This window comes from Staurois parvus, unplaced genomic scaffold (genome assembly GCF_062004578.1).
Source record: "Staurois parvus isolate SC_StPar_1 unplaced genomic scaffold, SC_StPar_1.0 ptg001396l, whole genome shotgun sequence".
In the NCBI taxonomy this organism is placed as follows: Eukaryota; Metazoa; Chordata; class Amphibia; order Anura; family Ranidae; genus Staurois; species Staurois parvus.
Window position 1 is genome coordinate 991,890 of NW_028319192.1, and position 15,923 is coordinate 1,007,812.

General features: G+C 44.9%; 2 protein-coding genes across 3 annotated transcripts in view; both read right to left on the reverse strand.

Moving 5' to 3' along the window:
* Positions 1 to 15,923, reverse strand: part of LOC149436236 (EMILIN-1-like) — a 145,161-nt gene that overhangs the window by 100,099 nt on the left and 29,139 nt on the right. The gene's annotated exons all lie outside the window — the stretch shown is intronic.
* On the reverse strand, positions 1,102 to 13,687 carry LOC149436238 (uncharacterized). 2 transcript variants are annotated; one of them, XM_089661827.1, is made up of 2 exons: positions 13,229 to 13,687; positions 1,102 to 3,851 (listed from the first exon to the last, which is right to left on the reverse strand). In XM_089661827.1, the coding sequence occupies exon 2, from the start codon at positions 3,686 to 3,688 to the stop codon at positions 2,264 to 2,266; it is 1,425 nt and encodes a 474-aa protein (XP_089517953.1). In that variant the 5' UTR covers positions 3,689 to 3,851; positions 13,229 to 13,687; the 3' UTR covers positions 1,102 to 2,263. The 2 variants fall into 2 exon arrangements, with proteins under 2 accessions (XP_089517953.1, XP_089517952.1); XM_089661826.1 differs by having other exon boundaries at positions 1,102 to 3,855.

A 15,923-nucleotide genomic window follows, 5' to 3' on the forward strand; every position in this document is an offset into this window, starting at 1 on the left:
GGAGACTTGCTGGTGATTTCTGCAATTTTGGATCAAGATCCTGAGTGATCTTAAAGCCGTACAGGCCCTTTGGGCTGCTGAGTGGAGGTGAGGGGGCAATTTAGCCACAGGAGGAGAGTCGCTCACCATCACTTGACGTTTATCGTGTGATCACCTTTATTGCATTTTCTACTGCTTTGAGCTTGAGCACCACCTTATAGCCTAATGAACGTTTATACAGCGATGTGACTCCACTTGAAGCTTACTGTGTTCTCACCTACATTGTGTTCTAACTGTCTTCAGCTGAGCGCCATCATATTGTGTGATGTACTTTGTGTACTCACTTATCATACCTATATAGTACTCACTTCTCACATTACTGAGTGGGGCTTGGGCCACATATGTTCACATCTATTCTGTTTTATCATCACATAGTCACCTTATTGCACTATGAGATGTGTGCCATTCATATTGTGTCTATTATTATATGTTTTTTATTATGCTCTTATGTTTGTAGCGCTGCACTAACCTATCACATGATATTGATCTTTTGACTGTTGGGTACCAGTTTGAGTGCTAGCCGCTTAGTATTTGAGGGACTCCATTGAGCGCAGGAGGATTATATATACAGTATTGAATCTACATTTATTAACAGGAGACACAAAAGGTATTCAAACTTCACACCAGCAGACAGTCCCATCAGGAGGGAGGGCCGCTGAAGACCCCCCCACCAACCAATACACACAAACACATACATCCCATAATAGTTTGCTCCCAAGCCAGACAAACAATAGAACAATGAGATGCAACCACATGGCATTAAACAATGAACAACCTCCCACCCCCCCTAGACATGTCTACACAATATCAGGACATCTCACCCTGCACCCCTAACAGGCACAGGGTGACTTACACATAAGAGGGCTATGGGGAGCTGAGACAGGGGTCTCCCCACCTCTCGCAGTTGGATGCGCAGAAATCCCCCATAAAGCTGTGCGAATCTCGCTTACCACGACTGCAGCCAAACTACACGATTCCTGCCCATCCAAATACTTTAGCTGCTGTTGAAATGTGGGGAATGGAGCTCCGTTACCCTGAAAATGATCACACGACACCTTCAGGTTGATGGTTGAATTCACATAAGGGCCGGCTTCAGGCTCAGCCCCTGGTTTTATTAAAAATACACACATGCCCCCCACATGAATAAAGTCAAACCCCTCCAACCGAACAATGCAATGGGGAGTGCCTATACACAGGATGTACATTCCAATTGGAGCGTAGCCTTTCCTATTATCTATCACTGGTCCTCCCCCATGAGCCTTCTGAGGTCAGCAGACTTCCTCCCCTTCCCATGAGCCTTCTGAGGTCATATTTCCTGTCCTACTAGCTTCCATTGGCATGCAAATCCTTAGTACAAGTATTCCCTTACACACCAGTCTGTACCTGGATGGGCCCGATACGATCTTTATTAAAACACATCCATCCAAGATACAGTTCAGATTGGTAATGGGTTGTAAGATATGCATAAGCCTACACGCGGAGTTCATACCGCTTGGCGCCTTGCGTTATGAAGCCCATGTGGTACTATGCTGCTGATATGTGGATACAGGCCCGCGGTCTACCGCCAGCGACATTCGCATCGAATGCTGTGGTGGTATACACGCCGGTCTATAAGCGCAGATCTGCCATCTCATCCATTACCAAGCTGAGTACTGTAATACATACATTGTACATGCGCATGGCCCAATTGCAGCCTTCAGAGCTTTAATTAAGCCACACGAGAGACATATGAATAACACGAATATATGACACATTTAAAGTTCGACCAACAATACAAAATTTCCATGACATTCCCTCCTGTTTTATCATATTCTCCTCGTGTCCCTTCTTGATCTTCTTCAGCTTGATGGGTGTAGTCTCAAACCTCAAAGAGTTCCTGTAGTTGTCCCTGAGAATAAAGCTCCACGGGGTACCTGAAACAACAAGACCCGACGCAGACTCGACGCAAACAGGCTTGATTGAAGCAATGATCCTCAAGAGCGTTGGAACCTTCACTACAGGAAGGCTCTTGCAAAAACCACAAACAGACTTGTGGTATGAATAAGGCTTGTGATCCCACGGTGGTCTGGGGAGATCCAGCAACAGATTCTCAAATTGCCCCTGCAGACGGGGCCACACAAGGCTGGTCTTGACCCAGACAGTTTTCCAAATCGCAGACACAAACCATGATGAGGCTTGAAGCTTGCTTGAAGGTCTTGGAGAATGGGGTCTTCAGGGAGATAAATTAGAGGGAAGCCAGGACGTAATCTGTAGAGAAGGTGGTTGGTTGGTGAGGTCTTCCTCCGATCAGTGGTTGGAGTGGGATCCCAGGAGCGGGCATGGAGATGTGGTCGTCTGCCCGAGCTTGGTTTACACGGTCGATGAGGCAACAGGAACATCTCACCGCGGCATATAAAAGGCAGATGAAAAAGAGAAGCATCAGGACATACACTCCCACTTCCTTCAACCAAGATCCGATGGAGAACAGGAAATCTCCCAATCCTCCCAAACCCTTGAACGGATTCCAACCCTCACTAGCTATAGCTCTAGCTTTTCCCTGTAGTTCACTAACTTTGTCCATATGGGCCTGGACCTTGTCATCGGTGTCTTCTATCCAAGTACAACAATCCTCTCCGATGAACTCACAGAACCCCCCTTTGGCGGCTAAAAGGTAATCAAGGGCCATCTTCTCCTGAAGCACTAAAATTCCCATCTGCCGTTGTTCTTGGGCAATTTCTCTGACAGCCTCTACGGTCTCGTTAAACATACTATCCACGATGACAGAAAAATTGTTCAGGCGCTTCATAAGTTCTATTCCCCATCCTGTCCATGAGGGGAACCAAGCCCATGCCTGGTCGCCCTCAGAGAACAGCTCCCTGCGAACTCTCCCTGCCATCCTTACCTTCTTGTGGACCATCAACTCTTCATGATCCATCACTACATAGGATGCTGGGACTAGCTTTATGAGGGCACACGAACCTTTCGCGTTCTGGGGAAATGTTCTATAGGCTGCCGAACCACACAGAAAATAGTATGGACCTGTCAGAGCAGAGCAGGAGGAGTTCCTCGTTCGGCCTCTGGCACTGAGCAACAGTTGCACAGACTGGGGGATTGCTCCCTCAGTCTGCACATCACATCCGTCCTTCCAACACACGTGGTCTGGTCGGTCAGTGTGGTTACTCAGAAGGGAAGTCTGGTTAGTCAGATTGACAGTTATACCTCCCTCACAGGTGGTAGTCCCAACAAACTTGTTACCTGTGCCAAAGCTGATGTTAAAGCACACCTGAGGGCTGCCTAGCTGTCCAGTTACCCATAATGGACTGACGAGGGTCCTACAGGAGCTAGAGCTAATATTGGTGCTGAAACTGATGTTACCTGCTAAAAATGTGTCATTAAGTTCTACCGACAAATGTCTACGTGGGGGCTGACCAGGGGTCCCTTGCTTTTTCATGCCGACGCGGATGTCATATAGGGCATGAACAGCGGCCATTGCGGACATGTGATGACTGGGTGGGGGCTTAGAGCATACCCAACAGTTGGTTTTGTTGGCGGTTCTGGCTAAACGCAGGTGCATTTTAAATAAAAGGTTGGGGTATCTGCCGTCTTTTCCTCCGTTCACACACATGTATGACATACAAACAAAAAGAAAAAGGAAAATGACACCCCTCATTCTCTGGTGTAGCTGAAAAGCTTCTTGCAGTAGCTTGCGTGCACCCAGTTGTCTCGTCCCTCGAGCTTGAGTGAGGTAGGTGTCGTCAGCTGGACTTGGTATGGTCCGGTGAACCGTGGCTCGAGTCCGGTTCTTTGATGTTTCTTTAGGACGACCCAATCACCTGGCTCAATAGAAAGAACACCTGTTATTGCATTTGGATCGGGGAGCGATTCGCGAACCCGATGGTGTATCTTCTGCAGCTCCCGTTGCAGAGATTGCACATAACCTGTAAGCTGTGAATGCAAAGACGACAACTGTTGAGGAAAGTACAACCCTGTTTTGGGAGGTCCCCCAAACAACACCTCGTAGGGTGACAGCCCATGTGGTTGCCGAGGGGCATTCCGGATGGAATAGAGGGCAATGGGGAGACACTCAGGCCAAGGTTTTTTGGTATCGGCCATGATTTTGGAGATCCTGTTTTTAAGGATTCCGTTAAAACGTTCAACCTTACCGCTACTCTTGGGGTGATATGGGGTGTGTCGCCGCTGACTCCAGTTCCACCAAAGAAATGTAGTCGTGTCCTTTGGAAGAGAGGTTAATAGTGGACAAAGAAGACATGTTAGCAGAAGAGGTGTTAGTATTGTTAGTCGTGTTGCAAAATTCAGCACTGTCATTGCTGTCCTCCCCCCCCTTCTCATCTTCCAATACAGGAAGAAGAGAAGCTGGGTTAAGAATAGTGCATCGTTTAATAGTGAGGTTAGTGGGGGTTAGGAGGGCTTTCCCCTGAGAGGGGTACCTTGCCTTGGATGTCCTGTTTTTGCAAGACCGTTCTGGCTGCACCGGTGTCGGTGAGGCAAGGGAGGGGATATTTTAATTCCTCTAGAAAAAGATGGATCTGGGCCGACACCGATTTGTCAACTTCCTATGAGAATTCATAGGAGTTACTTACCATGGTGGTCATAGGGGCGGAGGACTCATCAGGAATGAACTGCCACCTACCTTTAGGTAATTGGGGACAGCTCCTCCTCATGTGCCCCGTTTGGTGGCACTGGAAGCACCTGGGTGGGGGCCTATCCTTCCTGTGACCCAGATCCCTTGGTTTTTCGTGTGGGGTCTGGGACATAAGAACTTTGGCCTTGTCCTGTTTTCTTCTATCCATTTCCCTCTCTATTGCCGCAAGAGTGGAAAGGATAGCAGGGATAGGCATCTCATTATATTCGGGTCGGGCCAGAACCAGCCTTTCCCGAATTTTAATATTGATGCCTTCCAAAAATTTGGCCCGCAACAGAATGTGCGTCGCGGTCACCTTTACCCCTTCAGTTGGAGCATCAGGTCCAACTTCCAGATCCGCATCCAGTGCCGTCTGCTTGAGACGGCGCCAGAAGCAGGCGCTTTCCTCATTAGGACCCTGGGTGAGCTTCATCATGTCCGTAGTAGAGGTAGCACCATACATTTCTGGAAGCTTTGCCTTTAGCTGTGTACAGAACTCTTTGCCCCCTGAAGTCATCTCCTCATGAGTGGTTATAGAGCACCCTGCAATCACTGTACTGGCCACTTCCATGCCCACCTTTGCCCGCAGGATCTGCGCACAATCTGACCCGCTCATACCATAGCTGAACTGGTTTTGTCCAAACATTCGAGCAAATCCTCTCGGATTGACTCGATAGTCCGGGAGCTCAGCCAGAATAGTGCGGATCTCTGCCGGGGTGAAGGAGACATGCCAAACTACCCGTTCCCCTAAAGTCCGTTCCCCCTGTGCATTGGGAGGACCTTCAAATTGCTGCACCCTGACTGGATAGGCCTCGGTCCGGGAAGAGTGCAAGGGCTGACCCAGCATCATCGGTGGGCTTGGATTAACCACCTCGCTTACTGCACCTTCAGGTTTGAGGTCCCTCAGATCAGGGTATAGCTGGGGGGCAGGGGTCTGATCAGTGGTTCGTAGCGCTTTGATGCAATCCGCCCTGTTTCTTAACCGGGTGTCTATTCCCCTTGATTCACAGATAGTCTGCAAATCGGTTGTTGAGTAGGCTTCATAGTTGGAAACAGAAGGAGCTGGGGTGAAGCAGGAAGAAGGGAGAGGTAGAGGTAGAGGCTGAGGCATAGATACAGAAGACACGGAAGGTACATCAAGAGTGATGTCACTAACAGAAGAGACAGGTGCAGTTATACTTATCTCAGCCACTGTTGGTTGTTGGGGAACCCCAGCAGACCCTGATCCTGCCTGCCTTAGTAGAGTCAGCCCTGAAAGAGCTTCCTCCACCTCTGACACCGGATCCTCCTGTTTTATTCCCTCTGGAGGCCAGGTATACATCACCTGGTTCTTCCGGACAGACACCAGTTTATGTATGCCCTGCTTCCCTAATTGGATTGACCTGTGAAGCCATAGCTGTGCGATCTCTAGTTCTGACGCCTGCATCCGTGGTCCAAATTCAGAGATGAATTTTTTCCACCTCCATGCGTCAAATGTACCTTCCCGGGGAATTTCCCATCTGGTACCCTTCGACCATTTATTCCACCTTTTGAGGGGTTCTGTAGACTTCCCCCCCAAACTCACCTTCATCAGTTGTGCAGCTGTCCTTACCCTGAAGAGGGCTGCTTCCCCCTCTCTCTTCATGGACTGACTACTGCCCATCGTGACTAGTCACTGGTATATATCCCGCGTCCGGGTACCTGTTTACCCCCTGGAGCACTCGGTGGGATCCTACCGAGAGGCCTGATTCCACCACTTTCCCAGCACAGCGTAATTTATGTGATACTTATCGATCACCCGAAGCGCATCAAGTGGTGGTCAGACTGAGAGCACACCTCCCACTCCCACAGCGCAATTTATGTGATCCTGACCACCCGAAGTGTTTGTGGTAACCAGGCTAAGACTTCCCTGGACTGCCCACTCGCACAGCATAATTTATGTGGTCCTGATCACCCACTGTGTTTGTGGTAACCAGGTTAAGTGTTATACTTCCCTGGACCGCCCACTCACACAGCGTAATTTATGTGGCTCTCATCACCCACTGTGTTTGGCAGGCCACACCGCACAATGTTGAAAGTGGCTTTTCTCTCCCTGCACACAGTAGCTAACACAAGTCAAAACAAAAAGAGGGGTTCTTGGATGTTACTTAGGGGTCACTGGTTGGCCGGAAACCTGCTAACTGACCTTTAGGAAATTTGTGTAAACAAAAAAAAACTTTCCTAATACACAGAAAAACCCTTTTTCAACCTGAAAAACGTTAAAAAGGACAAAGTGGATCCTTATGAAAAAACACGGGACGTTTCACAGTAAAACAATTACACAGAGGTGAACCAAAAAACTGTGCCAAAAGTAACCTTGTTGCTGACGCAAAAATCACTCATACCAGCACCGCTAAACAATCTGCGCTACACACGCAATCTTCACTGCAACCACCTACAACCGTTTACACAAAAAGTCTGCTGGATGCGAAACACGCAACACAGCAGCTTTAAAACAAACCCGCTTTACAATAAGGAACTACTTTTAACAGGAAAAACACAAGAAAAACATAATCACTATACAAGAAATCTATGTGCAAAAACCCAGACTTCACTGCGCTCACTAAATGTGGAACATGTGAGGGGAAAACTCGCTTAACACACTTTAAATTGTCTGGCAATACGCAAATTTAAAGCTAAAAGCAAACAAATGAAACTGTAAAAAAATTTGGATTAAAAACACAATATGGGTCAAATGCATATAGAAAGCTGCATACACATTGCATAGAGATCATTGAAACTCAAAGCGAAACTTGGAAAAAGAATGGTGGATAAGCCACATGGTATTCACAATTGGTTGCCAAACAAAGCAGCACATGTGGTTAGTCAAGAAAATGGCCCCCCCACAGGGAAGCACATGGGAACACTAGAATGGCCCCCCACAGGGAAGCACATGGGACAGAAGCCTCAAAATTGCCTCTAACCTCTTACATAAAACAGACTTTTGGACAGAACATACACTGGACAATTACACAACAATATACAGCACACATACAACACAATTTGGGCACGATCACAGAACAGACATAAAACACCAACATATCACACTAACATGCACATGTAACAGAAAGGACCCCCTGCTGCATGCTTGCTGGGAGCAGTAGTACCACAAAACATTGCACAGACTACATACAAAGATCTTACAGCAGTTAACAATTAACCTAAACCTTTCAGCACTGTAATAATTACCTCACGTGGAGGGGGGTAGAGCAATTACCACAGTACCTACAACCCGCAAATACTTACCTAACACTATGCAACAACTTTTACCCGTTAAAACATATACCCGTTTAATTTTTGGTTGGAAGATTTTTTTTTAACTAGACCAAATCCAGCCAACCAAACCCACCCCTCTGCTGCTCTCCGCAGAGACAAATCTTTGTCTTTCACCCACAAATCAAGAGTTTAGGACAAAAGACTAGGTCCTTGCTAAGCGGTAATTCTTGTTAGCTAACAGAGAGCGAAATCAGCCACACGAACGTGCAAAAAGCGATCCTCTTAATGGCAGAGAGACCTGAAATGTGCCGGCATACTTTTTGCTAGTTCATGATGGCCTATTCCCCCCTCGTACTTGGTTAACTATGCAAGAATACGCGTTAGTATCCACCAGGCTCGCCAAACTGTCTTGGAAATTCGCTTTAACGAATTTCTCCTTACCGTGAGTACTCGCAGTTGGATGCGCAGAAATCCCCCATAAAGCTGTGAATCTCGCTTACCACGACTGCAGCCAAACTACACGATTCCTGCCCATCCAACTACTTTTAGCTGCTGTTGAATTGTGGGGTGGAGCTCTGTTACCCTAGAATGATCAAACGACACTCTCAGGATGATGGTTGAATTCACATAAGGGCTGGTTTTAGACTCAGCTCTCTGTTTTATTAAAAATACACACATGCCCCCCACATGAATAAAGTCAATCCCCTTCCACCGAACAATGCAATGGGGAGTGCCTATACACAGGATGTACATTCCGATTGGAGCATAGCCTTTCCTATTATCTATCACTGGTCCTCCCCCATGAGTCTTCTGAGGTCAGCAGACTTCCTCCCCTTCCCCCCTATGAGCCATCTGAGGTCATATTTCCTGTCCTACTAGCTTCTATTGGTATGCAAAATTCTCTGCACAAGCGCTCCCTAAAAATATCAGTCTGTACCTGGATGGGCCCGATACGATCTTTATTAAAACACATCCATCCGAGATACAGTTCAGATTAGTAATGGGTTGTAAGATATGCATAAGCCTACACACGGAGTTCACACCGCTTGCGCATTGCGTTATGAAGCCCACGTGGTACCATGCTGCTGATATGTGGATACAGGCCCACGGTCTACTGACAGCAGCATTCGCATGGAATGCCGTGGTGGTATACACGCCGGTCTATAAGCGCAGATCTGCCATCTCATCCATTACCAAGCTGAGTACTGTAATACATACATTGTACATGCGCATGGCCCAATTGCAGCCTTCAGAGCTTTAATTAAGCCACACGAGAGACATATGAATAACACGAATATATGACACATTTAAAGTTCGACCAACAATACAAAATTTCCATGACAAGAGGCGGATGTCTCCCCCCGTTCCTGACCGCCCTCTGTTAGCTCTTCCTCACTGTACAGTGGGGCTGAGCCCACAGCATGCGATACTTCGCTTGGTGAGGGAACACCAAAGGACAGGGGCAGGTAGAGGACACGTGATTTCAGTGGGCTTGCTCCCGGGCCATGCCAACTAACGGTTGTGTCTGACGTACCCACCGACCGTTGGCTGTAGGTGTCAGAGGTGACCTGGGAAGAGGAAGATGACGGCAGGGTTGTCGGTGGAGACACGACCGCTGGATGACACCGGGAGCACTGGCCTCTGGCTGCGACTAGTGCTGCCTCGACCCCTTCCTCTGCTGCCACGTCTGCTCGCTCCTGAAACATTGCCTCCTCTGCCACTCCTCTGCGTGTTGTCTGACATACTCTTTAATTCAATAAGCACCCCAAAAATAAAACCGGATTTAACTCTTTGAACGTACAATAGTGGTTGTGAAGCAGAAAGTCAGTTTATTGTACACAATCGGTCAATTGCAGCTTGCCGTTGGCTGGAAACTGTACGTTTATGTCACTGGAATGCACTAATCACCCAAAAAATATTACCGCCAGCCGGCGTGTAAATGGATTTAACTCTTTGAACGTACAATAGTGGTTGTGAAGCAGAAAGTCAGTTTATTTTGCACAATCGGTCAATTGCAGCTTGCCGTTGGCTGGAAACTGTACGTTTATGTCACTGGAATGCACTAATCACCCAAAAAATATTACCGCCACCCGGCGTGTATATGGATTTAACTCTTTGAACGTACAATAGTGGTTGTGAAGCAGAAAGTCAGTTTATTTTGCACAATCGGCAAACTGCAGCACCAACTGTGCACGACAGCCACCAAAAAAAAAGGGTGTATGTCACTTTAAATTTTCGATTCTTTGATAGATGTGGCCCTGAGTAACGATTCTGTGTCCCTGAGTAATGATTGTGTGTCCCTGAGTAACGATTCTGTGTCCCTGAGTAACAATTCTGTGTCCCTGAGTAACGATTCTGTGTCCCTGAGTAACGATTCTGTGTCCCTGAGTAACGATTCTGTGTCCCTGAGTAACGATTGTGTGTCCCTGAGTAACGATTCTGTGTCCCTGAGTAACGATTCTGTGTCCCTGAGTAACGATTCTGTGGCCCTAAAGTCTCTGTGGCCCTAACTCTGTCCCTTAATACACACAGGTCTGTCTCTCTTGAATGACCGGAGGCTAATGGAGAATTCTAAGATGGCCGCGATTTATAGCTCCACCATTACACAGTGCTGGCTGGCTGCTGATTGGCTAATGCGCTCACATGTCATGAATGAATGCATTATGGGTCAGCGCGCCTTGTCTGCGCGCCTTCCCAGAGATCCCCGCTCCGTCGCCACACATGTCGCCGCCATTTTTGGGAAAATTCGATTCGTGCATCCGAAGTTTGCTAATCTTCGGATTCGTCGCGAATAGAATTTTTCCAAATCTTCGGAACGAATTCCACTTCGTCATGTTCGAGTCGCTCATCTCTAGTCTTCACCTGTTGAACATAACAGTAATTGTCGCAGTCTGTCTGTCGCGTCACTATGTTTTTTCTGATATTTATCGTTAACAACAGAATTTTTAATTCTAGACATAAATTTAATTGGTAGCCATAACGGAAATAAATAATTTATTTCATGATTTGGAAGCTGATGGCATTTGACATTCATTTCATACATTTCCATGTTGCTGTATATATCTTTATCTGAATCATAAGCAGGGATGTCTTTTAAAACTTTCATTCATTGATTATGTATTTGCAACTTAAGTTTTGCAGTTTTACATAACAATTCTTTATGTTTAATTTGTGTTTCGTCATCAGAGTCAATATCCGAACTTTCAGAGATATCGGACAGCCGTGGCTCTGATCTTGAATCACTCTGTTTGTCATCTGTGTTTATCATGGCAACCTGTTTACTGTCATTCTGCAGTCTTAACAAAAGATTTGTCTTTGAATCAATTTGTTCCTCAAGATTCTCTATAGAATTACAAAAAATGTCACAGTTTGGGCAACTAAGAGCATCTTGAGACAAATTTTCATGCTTTTCTGTATTCTGTACAGTGCTACATTCTGTCTGTTTTAATGTACAGTTGCAAGAAAAAGTATGTGAACCCCTTGGGATTACGTGGAGTTTTGCATGAATTGGGCATAAAATGTGCTCTGAACATCATCTAAGTCACAACAATAGAAGAACACAGTCTGCTGAACATAATACTACACAAACATTAGATGTTGCCATGGTTTAATTGCACATAACATGTAAACATTCACAGTGCAGGGAGGAAAAAGTATGTGAGGCCCTAGCTTAATGACTTCTCCCAGAGCTAATTGGAGCCAGGAGTGAGCCAACCTTGACTCCAATCAGTGTGATGATATTGGATGTGTTGCTGACAGCTGTCCTGCCCTTAAAAAACACACACCTATTTTGGGTTTACTGGTTTCAAGAAGCACTGCCTGATGTGAACCATGCCTCGCAGAAAATAGCTCTCAGAAGACCTATGATCAAGAATTGTTGACTTGCATGAAGCTGGAAAGGGTTACAAAAGTATCTCCAAAAGCCTTGATGTTCATGTGTCCATGGTAAGACAGACTGTCTACAAATGGAGAAAGTTTAGCACTGTTGCTACTCTCCCTAGGCGCGGTCGTCCTGTAAAAATGACTGCAAGAGCACAGCGCAGAATGCTGCATGAGGTAAAGAAGAATCCCAGAGTGTCAGCTAAAGACCTACAGAAATCTCTGGCACATGCTAACATTTTTGTTGACACATCTACAATAAGGAAAACATTAAACAAGAATGGAGTATATGGGAGGACACCACGGAGGAAGCCATTGCTGTCCAAAAAGAATATTGCAGCACGTTTGAAGTTTGCAGAAGAGCACCTGGATGTTCCACAGCACTACTGGCAAAATATACTGTGGACAGATAAAACCAAGATTGAGTTGTTTGGGAAGAACACACAACACTATGTGTGGAGAAAAAAAGACACAGCACACCAACATCAAAACCTCATCCCCACTGTAAAACATGGAGGAGGGAGCATCATGGTTTGGGGCTGCTTTGCTGCCTCAGGGCCTGGACGGATTGTTGTCATTGATGGGAAAATGAATTCCAGAGTTTATCAAGACATTTTGCAGGAAAACGTACGACCATCTGTCCGCCAACTGAAGCTCCGCAGAGGATGGGTGATGCAACAGGACAATGACCCAAAGCATACAAGTCATTCAACAAAACAATGGCTGCAACAGCACAGAATACGCCTTCTGGAGTGGCCCAGTCAGAGTCCTGACCTCAACCCAATTGAAATGCTGTGGCATGACCTTAAGAGAGCGATTCACACCAGACATCCCAAGAATATTGCTACACTGAAACAGTTTTGTGAAGAGGAGTGGTCCAAAATTACTCCAGATCGTTGTGCAGGTCTGATCTGCAACTATAGGAAACGTTTGGTTGAGGTTATTGCTGCCAAAGGAAGGTCAATCAGTTATTAAGTCCAAAGGTTCACATACTTTTTCCTCCCTGCACTGTGAATGTTTACATGTTATGTGCAATTAAACCATGGCAATATCCAATCTTTGTGTAGTATTATGTTCAGCAGACTATTTTCTTCTCTTGTTGTGACTTAGAGGACGTTCAGAGCACATTTTATGCCCAATTCATGCAAAACTCCACGGAATCCCAAGGGGTTCACATACTTTTTCTTGCAACTGTACAAGCTTTTTTAACAGGTAAATCAACATTCAAAATTCAACATTTTGTTGCATATTCTTACTAAATGTAAGATGTTAGATATCTTTTTGCGCTGTCTGTGCACAGTAAATCTAGATTTATCTATCTGAATATTGGCCTGTAAACATTCATTATACATATAGTGCCATAGCTGACTGTCTTCACGATATAAAGAAACATCTTTAAACTCTAGCTTGCTTTCATTAACTAAGTCATCAATAAATTCCATAATTGTTACTCACTGAAATCAAAAGATTTTCTCGTTTGACCCGGCTCAGTCACTGGACCTCTCGTCCACGTCTGTGTAATCGCCTTTTCTGCTAGGTTCTTTTCACCGCGCTTTTCCCAGACTTGACAATCACAGAATTGTGCGTTCTCCCCCTTATCAAGGAATGGAAAACCGGAGAAAAAACTTTGGCGGAGGCTGGCTCACCAGAATGTTGGATTTTAGACACATACAATACTTCTTTTAGTGTCTTGAGGCGATTATGAATGAAAGAGCCGTTGAAATAAAAATAAAGTGTGATTTTATTCTATCACACAATGGTGTAAAATAACAATGTAAAGCGTATCATGAACAGTTCCATGTAGATAAAACTACTGTAGAAATATCGAGCTGAAGTTTAAAGATAAAGCCACCATTTTTAGTTATTGAAGTCCGGCCATGTGCTGTTCTGTCTTTCATGTTCTCCTTGTCCTTCTCATGTCTTTTTGGGAAAAAAACAGAAATAGACGGAAATGATGATCTTGTCTTCAGTAAGCACCTGTTCCAGCTTCTCATACGTGTGTGTGCGTGTATGTCAGAGTGTCAGTGTTAGTATGTGAGTGTCTCCCCTCCTCTGTCCCTTATGGACCTTTTTATGCAGAATGAGTGTGTCATAGCGAGAGATTCGTAATACCTTGTATGGCATAGAAGGGAGGGGACGACACTCACATAATGTTTTTGATGGACAGGAACATATGGATGCTGATGTACATAATATTATAAGCCGATGATGTAACCTCAGCTATTCATATTTAAAGAATAATATAGCTTAAGAACATATCAATGTATAATCACTAATCTATATATGTATCAATATTAGAAACGTATACTAAATACACACAGATACTATTAAAATACATTATGTAATAGTAAATCTATAATGAGTCCTCCTAATACCCTTGACATATTACTAGAGACTTCTAACCAGCTATGCCTCAATATAGTCTTCAGCTGGTTTAGCTGGTCTAGCTAACTTACCCATATTTACTGTCTCAGCTTAACTTATATATCTTTTGGTCTCAGCTATAATTGAAGAATTGTAATACTATTGGCTTCAGGCGTCTATTCAAACATATTAATATTAATTATGATTAATCATAAAAACCAAATAATTTGCAAGCTTGTCATCAATATAAGTGCCGAATCATAATTTTGATTTCTAACACTGTGCCTTACATCACTTCCTGCCTGTGCCCGACATCACTTCCTGTCTTTGCCTGACATCACTTCCTGTCTTCCATAGAGAGTTCCTGTCTCTGTAATTGTGTGATCACCACCTTGTGGAGCTCAGAAGAACTGCAGTCCAAGAAATGTCACAAGAAAATGAAACCAAACTGTACGATGACAGCAAGATTTATTTATTTCTACTTCAGCTCCGGAAAGTTTTACCCCCTTCATGACCGGGGTATTTTTTGCCATTCGGCACTGCCAATTGTGCGGTCATGCAACACTGCACACAAATTAAATTGATCTCATTTTGCACACAAATAGAGCTTTCTTTGGTGGTATTTGATCAGCACTGGGGGTTTATTTTTTATTACAAATGATATTTTTCATGGAATCCTTTTGCTTGGTTGACCTATATTAGTTTATAGGTCCATACTATGAGGTGAGCGGCCATCCTTATCCATAGGTGGAGGTGCAGATTTCACGGGGGAGCACTGCAGTCTTTCTGGAGCACATTCTATATCAAACACATTTATTCTAGCACAATATTTAAATGAACTGTTCCAATTATAAGGACTTTTATTGTATATTTTATATGTATATATGTACATGAATATGGCGTGTATGAGAGAGAGCAACACTGATTTTCAGATTGGATTAAATGATATCTTCTACTTTGGTATAAAACATATCCCATAAAATCAGATTTCTTCATACATGTAGTACAACGTGTATTCTGCTCCGTGTCTTTGGTAGAAGCATAGCTGAATCCGTGAATATTGATTGGTCTGTGTGAAGTTATGGCGTCTACAAACTATGGGATATAGAATGGAATTTATGCAGCTTTTACGTCGCTGTTACTTTCTGACTGCCGATCACATTTCTTGAGGCACTAAAATGCCCGGACCTTACAAACATCCCCAAATGTACTCTTTATGGGAAGGATACATCCCAAGGTATGTGCTGAGAGGCATGTTGTGTCCATGGAACATTTACAGTTATTGCCATAAGTTATTGGAAAATGAAAAACAAAATGTAATTTAATGAGCTTTTTCTGGCACACGCCATGGGGAGATGTGGAATTACACCCAAAACACATTCTGCTACTCCTCCCCAGTATGAGGACACCACAATGACCACCTTAAGGAGACTTAGGCAACCATCTTAGGGTGCCAGGATAGGGGGGTGGTAAAAAATGAACCTGCAGCCACTTGCTGGGGATTTGGATATTTAACAATGCTACAGATTTGTTATTTTTTTCACATTCCCCACCGCTATACAGCCGGGAGTGTGAGGACTTTAGTAAAGTCTGATTTCATGTGGAAGTGATACAAATGGCTGTGAATCCGCCTGTTACTTCCATGAACATTGCTGCAATGTGCCCTGACCCCGCCACCGGACAGCAGAGCATGGTCCTGTCATGGTGGGTGTCACTGGGAAGGGTGGCGGGAGCTCAGTGGACCTCCTGTACACAGACCAGGAAGTGACATGCATGATGTGGATGA